The following is a 20,574-nucleotide window of genomic DNA, read 5'->3' on the forward strand; positions in this document are numbered from 1 at the left end:
GGCTTGGCATCTGACATACACCCCTACATATCAAGTTCCCACAAATAAAAGGCCCTTGGAAACTGGAATAGAATTAGCTAAGAGTTAAGTGTCTTGATGGGGCTTTTAGTGTGTGTCTGATTCTACATAGCAAGAAAGATAAGCAAGATATTCAGCCTTTCTGGATATCAGACCAAGGTAGCATGTGGTGATAAAATTTCCTACTTAATCAGTATATTTTAATGAACTGAGAAAAGAAGGAAATACAATTTTAAGAGGGTGAACGGTTTCTCTTTCTCTCCCTTAAAAATCATCTTTATCCCTCCTTGTCTTGTTTTACTTGTCTGGGAACCAAAGTGACTTCTCGCACCTGTTCAGGCTTTACTCTTCAGGTACAAGAAAGAAACTTAAAGTTTAGAACTGGGATGAAAGATTGGGATGGAAAGAAAGATTCATAGGAAAAAAAAGAGAAAGAGAGAGACAGACAGACAGACAGACATCTCAGGGCAGCTGGTGCCTCTGCGGCCAGAGAGCAACTGGTAAAGAAGGACTGTAGCAGTCCTGGGTAGCGGGGCTTATTTGACTTCAGGGTAAACAAGACTATGGGTCTTTGTAACTCATGGAGCCTTTCAGGGACTCCCAGGGGTCCCTCCCTCCATTCCTTCTTCCTCACTAGTCCCTTTCTGTCCTGCTTATTTCCCAGCGTATAGTCAACTCTAGGTGTCTCCAGGCAGATAAAGATGTCATGCTTCCTGCCTGGCTGCCTCTCATTATCATATGTCCTTTCCAGGGTGAGGACATCCTAGACAGGAGCTCGGAGCTGATCTACACTGGGGAGATGGCCTGGATCTACCAGCCCTATGGCCGCAACCAGCAGCGAGTCTTCTTCCTGTTTGACCACCAGATGGTCCTCTGCAAGAAGGTAACCCTACCCCTTTCTTCCCTGAGGGAGATGGTCACCTCAGGGAGCATCAGACCCTTCCTCACTGTCATCCCTGCTCCAAATGAGGTGGGCAACCCTGCTAAGCAAGAACAAGACAAGAAATCGGCAGCAATTCCATATCATGATCACTGGTATGCCTTGACATCACAGGCAGTGCTGTCTTATTGGCTGTGAAACTCTGAAATTCATAAATTTTGTGTTGGCATATTTTTTACACTTTTCCCTCCTTCTCTTCATGGTGATCTTTCTCACTCTCTTCCACCCAGAGCTGATAGACTACACTGCTGATCTGTACCAGTTCCTAAAAATATTATAATATCTCTATCCTAGTTTGTGAACAGAGGCTTCCCTGAGCACCTTCTCCTGTTTATTCTCTAATAGCTTTGCCCTTCTGGCTCTTACTGCCCTAGGAACCAATACAGGAAATCCTAATTTACCCTTACAGGTAGGTACCTTTGTAATAGGAAGTTTCCCTGTTCCCCTACCCATTTCCTCTATAAGGTGAGTCACATCCCTATAACTCTCAACTGTGCTCTCCTTTACATTCCCTTCTCTTTAATTCATTTGAGAAAATGTCTTACTCTTATGATTAACTCAGTATGAGTGTTTGTTTCTTAGTATCTTCTCCTTGGTGGGTAGGCAGGTGACATATGTTTTCAGCCTGATTCCTCCAGATTGGATACTGTTTCCTCTACCTCCTCCCTTGGATAGGGAGTTCAGATAACTTTTGGCTCCAAGGACTGGTGGAAAGAATTTGGGACCAGGAAAAGTAAAAGAGGAGGGCAAAACCAAAGAATGCTTCAGTTCAGTTCAGTTGCTCAGTCATGTCCGACTCTTTGCGACCCCATGAATCGCAGCACACCAGGCCTCCCTGTCCATTACCAACTCCCAGAGTTCACTCAGACTCACGTTCATTGAGTCAGTGATGCCATCCAGCCATCTCATCCTCTGTCGTCCCCTTCTCCTCCTGTCCCCAATCCCTCCTAGCATCAGAGTCTTTTCCAATGAGTCAGCTCTTCGCATGAGGTGGCCAAAGTACTGGAGTTTCAGCTTTAGCATCATTCCTTCCAAAGAAATCCTTAGAGTGGCTTTAAATTCACCATCCTACCCTTGGCTCTTTCTCCATAATTTACTCCCTTTTTTCTCTTCCTCACCCATAGCAAATACCTTTGCAAGGGAATACTAAGTCATGAAACATTAGGTTAAACACTGTGATGTTTTCTAACCTGGAGAAGGAAATGGCAACCCACTCCAATATTCTTGCCTGGAGAATTCTATGGACCAAGGAGCCTGGTGGGCTACAGTCCATGGAGTCACAAAGAGTTGGATACGACTGAGTCACTTTCTTTTTTTTTCCAACCTGGAACAAGAATCACACATTTGTTTTTAAGCCGCTGTCCTTTGTGTATGCCACATCTTGTATTAAATCTTTGTTCATTTTCCTTTGATGGTACATTGAGGGAACAAATAGAGTTTCATGTGAAACCTCCTCAGTGTTTGGGGATAAGCTTTTAAGTACCAGCTCTGGAATTGATAGCTGGCTTGTTAATGGAGATAGTTACTGCCTCGGTCTTGACCTGACCCTGGAAGAGATAATTTTTAGGAATCTGGAACTTGACTAAGCACCCAGCCCTCTTATTATTTACCCACAACTCTTCCTTAGACTTACATCAAATCAGGAGGTAGATTTTTGAGGGTTAATTTAGGTAGCCAAGGAAATTCTCAGCATATCAGCCATGTTACCCATAGGCATCTGCCCATTCTTCCCACTGAGGCACTTTTACACTCAGAACAACCAGTCATAGAGAAAAATAAAACAATTAGGAAGCTGGTTTATTTTAAAGTTGTGCACAACTCAGACCCTGTTAATCTGGGTACCTGTCTGCCAAGGCTGAGATTACTTTAAGTAAAATGTGAAACTCAGCTCTGTAAAGAGGTAGCTATAAGAAACTAAGAGATAGAGCCAGGAGCGAGGACACAAAATAGTGAGGCAAAGGCTAGGAATAAAGGGAAGAAACAAGATGGACAGTGGGATTAGTTTATGAGCAAGGGGCAGCAGAAGAATAAAATGGAATGAGAGTCAGCTCCAGGCCAGCTAATATGAGCCAGTGATTAAGGAGAAACCAGAAGTCAAGGCACGGTTGGGGGTTCAAGGAAGCCAACCTGGCAGGATGGGGGTAGCAGGCAACAAGGATCACAAAAACAAGAAACCTTGAAGCTAGCATAGCTTTCTTCCAATGAGAGGCTTCTTTTTCTAGCAAGAACTGTGGACTCGCCTTCCAGAACAAAGCTAACTCAGACTCTTGAGTATAAAGGACACTAACTACATACCTGGGCCTTCTTGACTCTGGTTTCTCAGAGCATCAGCAACTACAGCTTGATTTTTCAAAGGCTATTAAAGCTATATATATATATGATTCTTGTGTTGAGGCTATGGTTGAGGATTTCTATTTGATACCTAAAATAGGCCTTTCTATTCAGCAAATAGGGAATAAACTTTTGAGAAATGACCATGAAGCCAAAATAAGGTATAGAAAGAGACAAGGTCCTTTGTCTGCTGAGTGGTTGAGAGACCTCTTGTCATTGCTATAAAACAGTTTCCTTATGAGGTAGAGCCGGAAGAAATGGACAGAGCCTTTTGAAGGTGAAGATTCCTTTGGCAAAGGAACTCTGCAAAGGAAAAGAAGGAGAAGGGCCAGGACTAGAACTGGGTGAGTAAGGCACTCACCTTAGGCACAGATTTAAAAATGATGCCCCAGAACACAGCAATCTTTTTACAAGGAAGAAAGGGGACAAGAAAGCTAAGTAATCAAATGTCACTACACTAAGCTTTCTGATGAGTTCATATTTTAAAAGGAAGAGGAAACATGGGGCCCTAGCAAGTGGATAGATAATATGTAACATTTTATATGTGGTAGGATGTTTAATAGGAGTGACAAAGATTAGTTTCATGAATTCTAGAATGAGTAATAGTTAGTTTTTAAAGATTTTAAGATAATATCAGTGATTTTAAAAGATCTGTTCAATGCCATTCTCCCAAATCATCCCACCCTCTCCCACTCCCACAGAGTCCAAAAGACTGTTCTATACATTTGTGTCTCTTCTGCTGTCTCACATACAGGGTTATCATTACCATCTTTCTAAATTCCATATATATATGTTAGTAGACTGCATTGGTGTTTTCCTTTCTGGCTTACTTCATTCTGTATAATCGGTTCCAATTTCATCCACCTCATTAGAACTGATTCAACTGTATTCTTTTTAATGGGTGAGTAATACCCGGAGAGATGGTATGGGGAGGGAGGTGGGAGGGGGCTTCAGGATTGGAAGTACGTGTACACCCATGGTGGATTCGTGTTGATGTATGGCAAAACCAATACAGTATTGTAAAGTAAAATAAAGTAAAAAAAAAAAAAAAGATCTGTTCAAAGAAACAAGAAAAAAAAGTGATATTCTGTCAGCTCCCTGCTAAGGACAAATAATTTACTATTAACAGAGGAACATAAAACTTCTCTGTCAATGGGAAAAGAGCATAAACCTGTTGAGGGGAAATTTAAACCAAAGTATCTGTAGTTGTAAGAAAACACTTCAGTGTTCTGAATTTCATACTGTAATTATTAATCCCCTGCTCTGTGCCAGACAGCTCTGCCTTCTTTGGGCTTGTGATCTAAAATAATTAAAAAATACATACATCATTGGGCACTGAAATAATTCTCAGATGTCCCCAGCAGAATTGCTGTAGATAAACGCAAGAGAATCATGTGTTCCAGGAGATCTATCAAAACACTATCAGTTCAGTTCAGTCACTCAGTCGTGTCTGACTCTTTGAGACCCCATGAATTGCAGCACACCAGGCCTCCCTGTCCATCACCAACTCCTGGAGTTCACCCAAACTCATGTCCATCGAGTCGGTGATGCCATCCAGCCATCTCATCCTCTGTCGTCCCCTTCTCTTCCGGCCCCCAATCCCTCCCAGCATCAGAGTCTTTTCCAATGAGTCAAATGAGGTGGCCAAAGTATTGGAGATTCAGCTTTAGCATCAGTCCCTCCAATGAACACCCAGGACTGATCTCCTTTAGAATGGACTGGTTGGATCTCCTTGCAGTCCAAGGGACTCTCAAGAGTCTTTTCCAATACCACAGTTCAAAAGCATCAATTCTTCAGCGCTCAGCTTTCTTCACAGTCCAACTCTCACATCTATACATGACCACAGGAAAAACCATACCCTTGACTAGACAGACCTTTGTTGGCAAAGTAATGTCTCTGCTTTTGAAGATGCTATCTAGGTTGGTCATAACTTTCCTTCTAAGGAGTAAGCGTCTTTTAATTTCATGGCTGCAATCACCATCTGCAGTGATTTTGGAGCCCCCCAAAATAAGGTCTGACACTGTTTCCACTGTTTCCCATCTATTTCCCATGAAGTGATGGGTCCAGATGCCATGATCTTCGTTTTCTGAATGTTGAGCTTTAAGCCAACCTTTTCACTCTCCTCTTTCACTTTCATCAAGAGGCTTTTTAGTTCCTCTTCACTTTCTGCCATAAGGGTGGTGTCATCTGCATGTCTTAGGTTATTGATATTTCTACCAGCAATCTTGATTCCAGCTTGTGCTTCTTCCAGCCCAGGGTTTCTCATGATGTACTCTGCATAGAAGTTAAATAAGCAGGGTGACAATAAACAGCCTTGACGTACTCCTTTTCCTATTTGGAACCAGTCTGTTGTTCGACGTCCAGTTCTAACTGTTGCTTCCTGACCTGCATATAGGTTTCTCAAGAGGCAGGTCAGGTGGTCTGATATTCCCATCTCTTTCAGAATTTTCCACAGTTTATTGTGATCCACACAGTCAAAGGCTTTGGCATAGTCAATAAAGCAGAAATAGATGTTTTTTTCTGGAACTCTCTTCCTGTTTTGGTGATCCAGCAGATGTTGGCAATTTGATCTCTGATTCCTTGGCCTTTACTAAAACCAGCTTGAACATCTGGAAGTTCACTGTTCACGTTGTACCAGTTTTCAAAATTTAAAAGATTCCAGAAAATACAGATTGACAATGATGGACTAACGTTAACTGTTTACCTCTCTGATTCTGTTCTAAGACCTTTATTTTCATTAACTCAATTAAATCATCACAACAAACAAATGAAGTAAGTACTATTATTTTCCCATTTTAAATATATATAAAGGGAGGTACAGAGAAGTTATATGGTTATGAAGTTGCCTAAAAATTGACAGAAGGTAATGGAACAAAACCCTGAATATATTGTTCAATAAAGTTCTTGGTGAAAATGAAAAATGTATCTTTTATTTTTGCTTAAAAAAACAAAGAAACTTGTTGGCCCACCCAGTATAATTTGCCCAAGGTGATATCATAGCTATTGAGTGATGCAGCCAGGAATTAAATCTAGGAAAGCTAGCTCCAGACTTTTCATTAGTAACCTCTATGCCATTATTCCCATTGAGCTTGTCAGAATTCTATAATAGATTATCAAACAGAGGTGAACATTTAAATGGGGGTACAGTGACAGGGACTCACCATTGGTTTCCTAACAGCAGATCATGTCACATAAAATCCAGTTTCTATCTTGCCATTAACTAGAGTAGTTGATGAGCAGGTTGCACTAGATAGAAAACATCATGATTTTAGCTTGGTGCTTCAGATTTTCTAAGGTTTCCTTGGATATAGAAGGAATGTGGAATGGTAGAAAAAGCATAAAATTTATGGTCAGAATTTGGGCTCCTTAGTTCCAGCACTCCCTAACTACATGATTTCAAACAAATGACTTTTCACTTCCTCCACCTTTATTGTCTGTAAAATGGAGATAACAGCTACTCTACAGGATTGTGAAGATTAAATGAAATCAGTGCATATAAAATGTCTGATAGAGGGCATTACACCTAGTAGGTACTTGTTCGTCTTCTCCCAACCCAGTAAAGAAATAATCAGCCTTGTAAGATAGTGAGGTCTCCATCACTAGCATGCATGCTCAGTCCTCTGTTGATGAGATTCTCCAGTTAAGAATACTGGAGTGGGTTGCCATTTCATCTTCCAAGGTATCTTCCAAACCCAGGGATCAAACCTGCATCTCCTACACTGCAAGTGAATTCTTTACCTGCTGAGCCATCAGGGAAGCCCCTCCATCACTAGATGTACCACCAAGTGAGCTAGATGTTTTCCTGCCAGAGATAGTATAAGAGATTGAAAGACCTGATTCCTGAGATAATTTGGCCCAGTTATTATTAACAAGTTCTCATCTAGCTCTCAAGATTCTGTTCATTCCCAAAAAGTTAAGCTAAAACTTCCCCAACTGGAAGTTGGGATTGTGTACACCACTTAGAACAGCTTGTAGCTTGTTTCAGAGTGTGCATATGTGTGTGTGAATATATATATGAAGATGCTTTCTAAGGGTCATTATACTCGGTGGAAAATGACACCAGTGGCTTCTAACTATGTGATCCTTTCCTTAACTTTTGCTGCTTCTCTCTTTGTCACTTTTGTTTTGAAAAATCTAGATAAGCCTTTTTTTCTTGTCCATTATGATATCACTTATGTTTCTGCTCCTCTGCATCTTGTTGTTGTTCAGTCACTAAATCGTGTCTGACTTTATGTGACCTCATGGACTGCAGCACACCAGGCTTCTCTATCTTTCAGTATCTCCCTGAGTTTGCCCAAACTAATGTCCATTAAATAGGTGATGCTATCCAGTCATCTCATCCTCTGTTGCCCTCTTTTCCTCATGCTTTCAGTCTTTCCCAGAATCAGGGTCTTTTTCAATGAATCAGCTCTTCTCATCAGGTGGCCAAAGTATTGGAGCCTCAGCTTCAGCATCAACAGCATCAGTCCTTCCAATGAATATTCAGGGTTGATTTCCTTTAGGATTGACTGATTTGATCTCCTTGCAGTCCAAGGGACTCTCAAAAGTCTTCTCCAGCACCACAGATTGAAAGAATCAATTCTTCAGTGCTCAGTCTTCTTTATGGTCCAAATCTCACATCCATGTATGACTACTGGAAAACCATAGCTTTGACTATACTTTGCTGGCAAAGTGATATGTCTGCTTTGTAAAATGCTGTCTAGGTTTGTCATAGCTTTTCTTCCAAGGAGCAAGTGTTTTCTAATTTCCTGGTTGCAGTCACTGTCTGCAATGATTTTGGATCCCAAGAAAATAAACTGTGTCACTGCTCCCAATTTTTCTCCATCTATTTGTCATGAAGTGATGGTACTGAATGCCATGATATTACTTTTTTGAGTGTTGAGTTTTAAGCCAGCTTTTTCACTCTCCTCCTTCACCCTCATTAAGAGGCTGTTTAGTTCCTCTGCACTTTCTGCCATTAGAGTGGTATTATCTGCATATCTGAGGCTGTTCATATTTCTCCCGCCAATCTTGATTCCAGCTTGTGATTCATCCAGCTTGGCATTTCTCATGATATACTCTGCATCTAAGTTAGATAAACAGGGTGACAAATACAACCTTGACATACTCCTTTGCCAATTTTGAACCAGTCCATTGTTCCATGTCCTGTTCTAAAAGTTGCTTCTTGACCTGCATACAGCCTTCTCAGGAGACAGGTAAGGTGGTCTGGCATTCCCATCTCTTTACGAATTGTCCAGTTTGTTTTCATCCACACAAAGACTTTAGCATAGTTAATGAAGCAGAAATAGATATTTTTCTGAAATTCCTTTGCTTTCTTTATGATCCAATGAATGTTGGTAATTTGGCTTCTGGTTCCTCTGCCTTTTCTAGACCTTGCTTGTACATCTGGAATTTCTCAGTTCATGTACTGCTGAAGCCTAGCTTGAAGGATTTTGAGTTGCTAGCTTTTGAAATGAGCACTACTGTAAAGTAGTTTGAACATTCTTTGGCATTGCTCTTTGAGATTGGAGTGAAAACTGACCTTTTCCAGTCCTTTGGCCACTGCTGAGTTTTCCAAATTTGCTGACATATTGAGTGTAGCTTGTTAACAGCATCATCTTTTAGGATTTGAAATAGTTCAGCTGGAATTCTATTACCTCCACTAGCTTTGTTTGCAGTAATACTTCCTAAGGCCCAATCGACTTCACACTCCAGGATGTCTGGCTCTAGAACAGTGACTACATATTTGTGTTTATCCGAGTCATTAAGACCTTTTTTTTGTATAGTTCTTCTTCTGTTCTTGCCATCTCTTCTTAATCTCTTCTGCTTTTGTTAGGTCCTCACCAATTCTGCCCTTTACCATGCCCATCCTTGCATGAAATGCTCCCCTGATATCTCCAATTTTTTGAAGAGATTTCTAGTCTTTCACATTCTATTGCTTTCTTCTGTTTCTTTGCATTGTTTGCTTAAGAAGTCTTTCTTCTCTCTTCTTGTTATTCTTTGGATCTCTTCATTCAGTTTGGTATATCTTTACCTTTCTCCTTTGCCTTTTGCTTTTCTCCTTTTCTCAGCTATTTGTAAAGCCTCCTCAGACAACCACCTTGGTTTCTTGAATTTCTTTTCCTTTGGAATGGTTTTGGTCACTGCCTCCTGTACATTGCTACAAACCTCTGTCCATAGTTCTTCAGAGACTCTGTCTACCAGATCTAATCCCTTGAATCTATTTGTCATCTACATGGTATAATCATAAGAGATTTGATGGTCTGTGGTTTTCCCTACTTTCTTTTATTTAAGCCTGAATTTTTCAATATGGAGCTCATGATCTGAGCCACTTTCAGCTCCAGGTCTTGTTTTTTGCTGACTGTATACAGCTTCTCCATCATTGGCTTCAAAGTATGTAATCTGATTTTTTCAATGTTGACCATCTGGTGATGTCCATGTGTAGAGTTGTCTCTTGTGTTATTGGAAGAGGGTGTTTGCTATGATTGGTGTGTTCCCTTGACAAAACTGTTAGCTTTTGCCCTGCTTCATTTTGTCCTCCAAGGCCAAACTTGCCTGTTACTCCAGGTATCTCTTGACTTCCTACTTTTGCATTCTAGTCCTCTATGATGAAAAGGACATCTTTTTTTGGATGTTGATTCTAGAAGGTCTTGTAGGTCCTCACAGAACTGTCCAACTTCAGCTTCTTTGGCATTAGTGGTTGGAGCATAGACTTGGATTACTGTGATATTGAATGGTTTGCCTTGGAGACAAACCGAGATCATTCTGTTATTTTTGAGATTGTATCCAAGTACTAGGATTTCCTGATAGCTCAGTTGCTAAAGAATCTGCCTGCAATGCAGGAGGCCCCGGTTTGATTCCTGGGTTGGGAAGATCCCCTAGAGAAGGGAAAAGTTACCCATTCCAGTGTTCTGGCCTAGAGAATTCCATGGACTGTATGATCCATAGGGTTGCAAAAAGTCAGACATGACTGAGCACCTTTCATTTTCATTTCACTCAAGTACTGCATTTTGAACTCTTCCATTGACTGTGAGGGCTAATCCATTTTTTTTTTTCAGGAACTTTTGCCCACAGTAATACATATAATTGTTATCTGAATTTAATTTTGTTTAATTTTTTTTTGTTATTTTCCTCCTGATATGATTATATTGGAAATGATTTAGTTGGTTCTGGAAATTTTACCCTTTTTTGTTTCTTCCCTTTCATATTTTACTGAGTAAGAGAGAATCCCTTTTCCCTCTCCTCAGTCAATCATCCACCAATATTCTTACAACTCTGCTGTTGCCGCAAACTGCCTTTTCTCTATCTTTCATCAATTGTGCCAGTCTGAACATGCTCTGTTGTCCCCTGCATCATAACTGCTTAGTTTTTTGTTGCTTTCATCATATTCTGGGAGAACTGGAACTAAATTGAATGTAGGGATGATGGAGAGATAATTTCTTCTGTTCATGGAACTTTCTGCCTTTGGACCATTTTTTCATGAACTTGGAGGTTGAGGCATTTGGAACAACTCAAAAATGCATCAGAGATAGAATAAACTAGAAAAAAAAAGATTTCTACTTTAAAACCAGTGGATTTAAAACAAGAACACCTGAGTCCAAGACTCTACTGTCTGTTACTAATTTGCTTAACCTTGTGCCAGTTCTTTAAGTCTTTATTTTTATCAGTGTCAAGTCAACCTGATGATAGAATTCACCTGAGGAGGCTTTGAGGCGAATCACTTGAAGTAATGGGATGCAGTGAACTATGTTAAGATCACGGGTTCTAGAGCCAGACAAGAGGCCACCAATTGCCTTTTTCCCATCAGCTATGTAATCTTGGACATCTCCTGGGTGCCTTTTATTATCCCCTCATTTGCAAAATGGGAATCATCAAGCTGAACTGAATAGTATCTACATGCAAGGAAGTGTTGCATGTTGTTGTACCTCATGCAAGTTCATGTACATGTACAAGTGTATTGTACCTCAGTGTTAAATGAGGTAATACAGTTATAGGGCCTGGCACACAGTAAATATTTAGTAATCATTCATTCAGGAAGTTTTTATTCAGAGGCAGTATCAGTTCAGTTCAGTTCAGTCACTCAATCGTGTCCAACTCTTTGAGACCCCATGAACTGCAGCATGCCAGGCCTCCTTGTCCATCACCAACTCCCAGAGTTTACTCAAACTCATGTCCATTAAGTCGGTGATGTCATCTAACCATCTCATCCTCTGTCATTCCCTTCTCCTCCTGCCTTCAACCTTTCCCAGCATCAGGGTCTTTTCAAATAAGTCAGTTCTTCACATCAGGTGGCCAAAGTATTGGAGTTTCAGCTTCAACATCAGTCCTTCCAGTGAACACTCATGACTGATTTCCTTTAGAATGGACTGGTCTTTGCAGTTCAAGGGACTCTCAAGAGTCTTCTCCAACACCACAGTTCAAAAGCATCACTTCTTCAGCGCTCAGCCTTCGTCACAGTCCAACTCTCACATCCATACATGACTACTGGAAAAACCATAACCTTGACTAGATGGACCTTTGTTGGCAAAGTAATGTCTCTGCTTTTTAATATGCTCTCTAGGTTGATCATAACTTTCCTGCCAAGGAGTAAGCATCTTTTAATTTCATGGCTGTATACACAGTGGTTAAAACAAGAACAGATTTTTAGAGCCAGATAGCTTAGACTCAAATCCTAGCTATGCCATAAATAGCATAGCTTTTATTCTTGAGCAAGTTTCTTAACTGCTCTATGTCCACAGTTTCTCATAAAATGGGATTATAACAGTACCTAACTTGTAAGATAGTGAGGATGATTTAAGTTAATAAATGCAAAGTGTAGTTGCCAAGGGATGAACACATAAAGGTAACATCATACACACACACATATACACAATGAGATATTATTCAGTATTTGAAAAAGAAAGAAACCCTGCTGTGCCCAACAACATGGTTGAACCTGGAAGACATTATGCTTTGTAAAATAAGGCAGAGAAAGACAAATACTGTACCATCTCATTTATATATGGAATTTAAAACAGTCCAACTCATAAAGGTAGAGAGTAGAATGGTGGTTGCTCGGGCTCATTTGGGTGGAGAAAATGGGGAGATGTTGGTCAAAGGGTAAAAACTTTCAGTTATGTAGGATAAATGAGTTCTGGATAGCTAATGTATTATACATATGGTGACTATAGTTAGCAACACTGTATTGTATAATTGAAATTTGCTAAGAAAATAGATCTGAAGTATTTTCTCATCTCAAAAAAAGACAACTATGTGAGATGATGGGTATGTTAATTAACTTGATTGTGATGATCATTACATAATACATACTATATAAAAACATCAGATTGAATACCTTAAATATATATATAAGTTTTGTTATTTATACCTCAATAAAACTGGGGGGAAAGTATTTAGAGTAGTGTCTGCTACATAATGTCTGTTGTTTAAGTGTTCACTGTTGTCGTTATGGCTGATTTATGTCAATGTTTGGCAAAAACCACTACAAGATTATAAAGTAGTTAGCCTCCAATTAAAATAAATTAATTTAAAAAAAGAATGTACTCTAGATGCTGCAATGCTATAATGATAAAGACAAATCCAGTCCTAGCACCATGTGCCTTCCCCAGGATCTTAAGAGAAAACCAGGGTTGTTAGGCTAGAGGTGAGTAGCCAGGGCCCCCTCAAAAGAGGTAGGGAGAACCTTGCTGACAAGTAAGTGAGGCAAACTGCAATCCTGAACAGTTGCATTCCCCAGACTGCAGCATCTTCCATTTGTACAAAATGTACTGTAGTGTTTCAGTAAACCCCATGAATACCCAGTGAGGCCAAGTTCAAACAGCTCCCAGCTGTTTCAATCACGTAATGGCAGGGATCGGGATAAGCTCCTTTCTGGAGAAATGGCTAGAGCCAGGGCCAGAGTGCTTGGCGGCAGATGCCAGGACTATCCTAGAGAAGCACTAGCTCCCTTAATCTCCTCCAACTTGAATGAGTAGAAAGGAAAAGGAGGACGGTGACCATCCTATTAGAAACAACCCCATTTAGACAGAGAAATTATGAAGACCCAAATAGCATCGGTGAAAGTGAAAGTGAAAGCTCAGTCATGCCTGGACTGTAACCTACCAGGCTCCTCCATCCATCGGATTTTCCGGGCAAGAATACTGGAGTGGGTTGCCATTTCCTTCTCCAGGAGATCTTTCCCACCCAGGGATCGAACCCCGGTCTCCCACATTGTAGACAGACGCTTTACCGTCTGAGCCATCAGAGAAGTCTAAATAGCATCTGTAGTGAGCACCTATTCACCATGTGCCTTTGAAAGCACTCAGATCACCATTAGCAATTGGCATGTGGGCATCCCAGTCCCAATAGTCCCACAGGCAACTAGGGCCCAGGAGAGTTTTGTCCCCTTGCTATGTGTAGAAGCTGAGCAGAAAAGATGTTTGAGCCTTTATCAGCTCTCCTTCCCTGAATAACTCCTAAGTGAGGCAAAACCAAAGAAAGCTCAGTACGAGGCACAACCTGAATGGACAGAAAAAATTAGCAATAAAACATATAAAACAGAACTAATGCAAATTCACTAGGGTGGTAATTGAATGCAATTGTCTTCATAGTCTTTATAGTTGTCTTCATAAATGTCTTCATAGTCAGAAAAGGAAAACTGTAATGATGTGATCTAGAAGGTGCAGTCATGGAAGGCTGCTTTGAGGAAGAAGAATGTGTGAATTTGATCTTAAAGTCTGAAAGGACTGGAATAGAAGGCTTCTTTGGGTCAGGGAGGGGATAAGTAGTGTGAGCCCAGGTATAGATCTGTGATTTTGGTGAGTGAGTAGCAAACAGTATTTGCCACCCACCACTAATACCACCCCTGCCCTGAAAGGGTTTATGGAATTTCTAGGGACAGTGGGGTAGCTGTGTAAATTTTAAAACATTCAGATTTGATTTCTTTGATTTCTTTTCAGTCACACTAATTAACTTACTTTGAAAGTTCAAATGAACTAAAGGAGGCAATGGGTTTTTTACATTTATCAAAAGGAGTTTTTAAGATCTATAAAACACTGGTCTGAAAGCAAGAAAGCTCAGCACCATGTTTATCAGGTAAGGCTAGCCTCATGACCTGGATACTGCATGTTTAGATTTGAGCTTTACAACAATTTTACAAGGTAAATATGACTCTCCTAGTTTTATAGTTGAGGGAATTGAGGCTCAGCAAGGTTAATTCATTTGCCCATTACCACACAGCTAGGAGGTTAAGCAGCTAAAATTCAAACTCAGAACTTTAGACTCTGATGTTCTTTCCACCATTCTGTTCTGCTTAGTGGCCTTAGCTACCCTTTCTGGTCGGTTTTCTGAACAATGGGTCATTCTTAATCATTCATAGCACATCACTTCACTTAGCTATATGACTAACCTGATGTCTGAAAGCTCACTTTCAACCTTCTGAGGAGCCAGAAAGAACCAGAAAAGGGAGAATTTTAATGACACATCCCTCTAGTCCTATTCCCCTGCCACAAAGACAGAATTCTCTGTCATTCATTATTATCCTCAGATACCTGAAGAAACAATAGGAGGTTCAGTTGATGCTTTTAATTTAGCTCTAAGATCATGTGCATCCTTTCCATTTTTGAAAACTATTAAAGATTTTGAAGGCTAACAATGTTTATGACACACCAATTCAGAGGGAAAGGAAGCAGCATGCTGAAGTTAGGAACAGAGGGAGGGTTGAATCTGCCTATATTCTAGCCAGGTGGGCACCCACCTATTAGCTGTGTGGTCCAGGTCTATGTGCATGTGTATTATGTATTGTAAGGCAGGTTTCAAGCCTTTACAGGATCAAAGTAGATTACATTGATACATTCTCCCCAGCTTGTCCTGCTTTTGTAGTTAGTTTGACAGGGCCTACTTTTTATGCATATGTTTCACAAAGTGTTCCTAGGGATTATAGAAGTTAGTTCATGAGTGTGCATGCATGCTTAGTCGCTCAGTCATGTCTGACTCTTTATGACCCTTTGGACTGTAGCCCACCAGGCTCCTCTCTCCATGGAATTTTCCAGGCAAGAATACTGGAGTGGATTGCCATTTCCTACTCAGGGAATCTTCCTGACCCAGGGATTGAACCCACATCTCCTGTGTTGCAGACAGATGGATTCTTAACATCAAGGAGCTGAAACATCAAGGAGCCACCCCATTATTTTGGCAGGACTTAACTTGCCCAATTTGAGCATGGTAAAAGGAATCCAAACTCTGAAACAGGCTTGTAACTACATTGTCCCACTCTGTATAGCAGACCTATATTTCTTGTAAACTTGATATCAGGATTACACAATGGATTAGAACCAATCTCTATGCAAAAGCTTATTTATATACATAATCATTATGGAAAGAAAAGAACACCATGATGTATTTGGCAACCTAGGGTTTTGAGATTGACAGAGCTATGCTGAGAATCCTTAAAGACAGTCTTCCCCAGCCCTACAGAAAAGCTCTGTTTACCATGCAGTGTGAAGACTTAGGATTGGGAATCTGAGTATATGTGTGCTAAGTCCCTTCTGTCGTGTCCAACTCTCTGAGACCCTATGAACTATAGCCCATCAGGCTCCTCTATTCATGGGATTCTCCAGGCAAGTATACTGGAGTGGGTTGCCATGCCCTCCTCGAGGGAATATTTCTGACCCAGGGATCAAACCCATGTCCCTTAGGTCTCCTACATTGCCAGGCAGGTTCTTTATCACAGCGCCACCTAGGAAGACTGGGGAATATGAGATCAGTTCAGTTCAGTTGCTCAGTCCTGTCCTCTTTGCGACTCTATGGACTGAAGCACACCAGGCTTCCCTGTCCATCTCAAACTCCCTGTCCATCACCAACTCCCAGAGCTTGCTCAAACTCATGTCCATTGAGTCGGTGACACCATCCAACCATCTCATCCTCTGTCATCCCTTTCTCCTGCCTTCAATGATTCCAAGCATCAGGGTCTTTTCCAATGAGTCAGTTCTTTGCATCAGGTGGCCAAAGTATTGGAGTTTCAGCTTCAGCATCAGTACTTCCAGTGAAATTTCAGGACTGATTTCCTTTTGGATGGACTGGTTTAATCTCCTTGCAGTCCAAGGGACTCTCAAGAGTATTTTCCAACACCACAGTTCAAAAGCGTCAATTCTTTGGTACTCAGCTTTCTTTATAGTCCAACTCTCACATCCATATATGACTACTGGAAAAATCATAGCTTTGACAAAAGGGACCTTTGTAGGCAAAGTAATGTCTCTGATTTTTAATATTCTGTCTAGGCTGGTCATAGCTTTTCTTCCAAGGAACAAGTGTCTTAATTTCATGGCTGCAGTCACCATCTGCAGTGATTTTGGAGCCCAAGAAAATAAAGTCTGTCTCTGTTTCCATTGTTTCCCCATCTATTTGCCATTATGTGATGGGACCGGATGCCATGATCTTAGGTTTTTGAATATTGAGTTTAAGAAAGCTTTTTCACTCTCCTTTTTCCCTTTCATCAAGAGGCTCTTTAGTTCTTCTTCACTTTCTGCCATAAGAGTGGTGTCATCTGCATATCTGAGGTTATTGATATTTCTCTCGGCAATCCTGATTCCAGATTTTGCTTCATCCAGTCTGGCAGTTAACATGATGGATTCTGCATGTAAGTTAAATAAGCAGGAATTGCTGACAATATACAGACTTGACGTACTCCTTTCCCAATTTGGAACCAGTCTGTTGTTCCATGTCCAGCTCTAACCGTTGCTTCTTGACCTGCATACAGATTTCTCAGGAGGCAGGTAAGGTAGTCTGGTATTCCCATCTCTTGAAGAATTTTCCACAGTTTGTTGTGATCCACACAAAGACTTTGGGGTAGTCAATAATACAGAAGTAGATTTTTTTCTGGAACGCTCATGCTTTTTCCATTACCCAATAGATGTTGGCAATTTGATCTCTGGTTCCTCTGCCTTTTCTAAATCCAACTTGAACATCTGGAAGTTCAGGGTTCATGTACTGTTGAAGCCTGGCTTGAAAATTTTGAGCATTACTTTGCTAGCGTGTGAGATGAGGGCAATTGTACAGTAGTTTGAACATTTTTGGCTTTGCTTTTCTTTGGGATTAGAATGAAAACTGACCTTTTCCAGTCCTGTGGCCACTGCTGAGTTTTCCAGATATGCTGGGATATTGAGTACAGCACTTTCACAGCATCATCTTTTAGGATTTGAAATAGCTCAACTGGGATTCCCTCACCTCCACTAGCTTTGTTGGTAGTGATGCTTCCTAGGGCCCACTTGACTTTGCATTCCAGGATGTCTGGCTCTGGGTGAATGATCACACTATCACGGTTATCTGGGTCATTAAGATCTTATTTGTATAGTTCTTCTGTGTATTCTTAAAACCTCTTCTTAATATCTGCTGTTTCCGTTAGGTCCATACCATTTTTGTCCTTTATGGTGCCTATCTTTGCATGAAATGTTCCCTTGGTATCTCTAATTTTCTCGAAGAGATCTCTAGTCTTACCCATCCTATTGTTTCCCTGTATTTCTTTGCATTGATCACTGAGGAAGTCTTTCTTATTCTCCTTAGTGTTTGGAACTCTGCATTCAAACGGGAATATCTTTCTGTTTCTCCTTTGCCTTTAACTTCTCTCCATTTCTCAGCTATTTGTAAGGCCTACTCAGACAACCATTTTGCCTTTTTGCATTTCTATTTCTTGAGGATGGTCTTGATCACTGCCTCCTATACAATGTCATAAATCTCCATCCATAGTTCTTCAGGCACTATCAGATCTAATCCCTTGAATCTGTTTGTCACTTCCACTGTGTAATCATAAGGTATTTGATTTAGGTCATACCTGAATGGTCTAGTAGTTTTCCCTACTTTCTTCAATTTAAGTCTGAGTTTGGCAATAAGGAATTCATGATCTGAGCCATAAGAAAGCCTTCCTCAGCGATCAATGCAAAGAAATAGAGGGAAACAATAGAATGGGAAAGATTAGAGATCTCTTCAAGAAAATTAGAGATACCAAGGGAACATTTCATGCAAAGATGGGCTCAATATTGGACAGAAATGGTAGGGACCTAACAGAAGCAGAAGATATTAAGAAGAGGTGACAAGAATACACAGAAGAACTGTACAAAAAAGACCTTCATGACCCAGATCATCATGATGGTGTGATCACTCACCTAGAGCCAGACATCCTGGAAGGTGAAGTTAAGTGGGCCTTAGGAAGCATCACTATGAACAAAGCTAGTGGAAGTGATGGAATTCCAGTTGAGCTATTTCAAATCCTGAAAGATGATGCTGTGAAAGTGCTTCACTCAAGATGCCAGCAAATTTGGAAAACTCAGCAGTGGGCACAGGACTGGAAAAGGTCAGTTTTCATTCCAACCCCAAAGAAAGATAATATCAAAGAATGCTCAAACTACCACACAATTGTACTCATCTCACACGCTAGTAATGCTCAAAATTCTCCAAGCCAAGCTTCAGCCATATGTGAACTATGAACTTTCAGATGTTCAAGCCAGTTTTAGAAAAGGCAGAGGAACCAGAAATCAAATTGCCAACATCTGCAGGATCATTGAAAAAGCAAGAGAGTTCCAGAAAAACATCTATTTCTGCTTTATTGATTATGCCAAAGCCTTTGACTATGTGGATCACCAGAAACTGTGGAAAATTCTGAAAGAGATGGGAATACAAGGTCACCTGACCTGCTTCTTGAGAAACCTGTATGCAGGTCAGAAAGCAACAGTTAGAACTGACATGGAACAACAGATTGGTTCCAAATAGGAAAAGGAGTACGTCAAGGCTGTATATTGTCACCCTGCTTATTTAACTTCTATGCAGAGTACATCATGAGAAACGCTGGGCTGGAGGAAGTAGAAACTGGAATCAAGATTGCCAGGAGAAATATCGATAATTTCAGATATGCAGGTGACACTGCCCTTATGGCAGAAAATGAAGAGGAACTAAAGAGCCTCTTGATGAAAGTGAAAGAGGAGAGTGAAAAAGTTGGCTTAAAGCTCAACATTTAGAAAACTAACACCATGGGATCCAGTCCCATCATTTCATGGCAAATAGATGGGGAAACAGTGGAAACAGTGTCTGACTTTATTTTGGGGGGCTCCAAAATCACTACAGATGGTGATTTCAGCCATGAAATTAAAAGACGCTTACTCCTTGGAAGTAAAGTTATGACCAAGCTAGATAGCATATTCAAAAGCAGAGACATTACTTTGCCAACAAAGGTCTGTCTAGTCAAGGCTATGGTTTTTCCAGTGGTCATGTATGGATATGAGACTTGGACTATAAAGAAAGCTGAGCACCGAAGAATTGATGCTTTTGAACCGTGGTGTTGGAGAAGACTTTTGAGACCCACTGGACTGCAAGGAGATCCAACCAGTCCATCCTAAAGGAGATAAGTCCTACATGTTCATTGGAAGGACTGATGTTGAAGCTGAAACTCCAGTACTTTGGCCACCTGATGTGAAGAGCTGACTCATTTGAAAAGCCCCTGATGATGGGAAAGATTGAGGGCAGGAGGAGAAGGGGACGACAGAGGATGAGATATTTGGATGGCATCATCGACTTGATGGACATGGGTTTGGGTAAACTCTGGGAGTTGGTGATGGACAGGGAGGCCTAGCCTGCTGCAGTTCATGGGGTCACAAAGAGTTAGACACGACTGAGCAACTGAACTGAACTGGACTCATCTGAGCCACAATCAGCTCCTAGTCTTGTTTTTGCTGACTATATATAGCTTCTCCATCTTTGACTGCAAAGAGTATAATCAATCTGATTTCATTATTGACCATCTGGTGATGTGTAGAGTGTAGAGTCATGTGTAGAGTCATCTCTTGTGTTGTTGGAAGAGGGTGTTTTCTATAACCAGTACATTCTCTTGGCAAAACTCTATTAGCCTTTGCCCTGCTTTATTTTGAATCCCTTAGAAGAAGTGGAGTAGCCCTCATAGTCAACAAAAGATTCAGAAATGCAGTATTTGGATGCAATCTCAAAAATGACAAAATCATCTCTGCTTGTTTCCAAGGCAAAGCATTCAATTGAAGAAATAAATCATTATAAATATCGTCTTCCTCCTCTCCCTCTTCCATCCATTTCCCTTTTTTCTCTCTTGTCCCCATTCTCCTCTTTGTATTCCCCTGAATTTGGCATGTATCATTGTTGTATTTTTCTCATAATTTTTGTATATATCCCTAAATATTATGTGGCATTATTTTGTGTTTTTTTTTTAACTTTATATAAACAGAATACATGTAGATGATATAAAATTATATAGAATGGAAAGCAGGGGAATTATGAGCATGTGATTTAATATGTGGGCTGCCTTGGTGTTA

The 20,574-nt window shown here is 40.6% G+C and overlaps 1 protein-coding gene across 8 annotated transcripts in view; it reads left to right on the plus strand.

Annotated features, from left to right (window-relative positions):
* ARHGEF9 (Cdc42 guanine nucleotide exchange factor 9) overlaps nucleotides 1-20,574 on the plus strand; it is a 456,114-nt gene that overhangs the window by 405,618 nt on the left and 29,922 nt on the right. For all 8 annotated transcript variants that reach the window (XM_040266119.1, XM_040266118.1, XM_040266121.1 and 5 more), the window contains one exon: nucleotides 770-901. In XM_040266119.1, coding sequence (XP_040122053.1) covers nucleotides 770-901 — 132 coding nt within the window. The remainder of the gene's footprint in view (nucleotides 1-769; nucleotides 902-20,574) is intronic.

The sequence above is a fragment of the Oryx dammah genome, unplaced genomic scaffold (genome assembly GCF_014754425.2).
Source record: "Oryx dammah isolate SB20612 unplaced genomic scaffold, SCBI_Odam_1.1 HiC_scaffold_23, whole genome shotgun sequence".
Taxonomy (NCBI): domain Eukaryota; kingdom Metazoa; phylum Chordata; class Mammalia; order Artiodactyla; family Bovidae; genus Oryx; species Oryx dammah.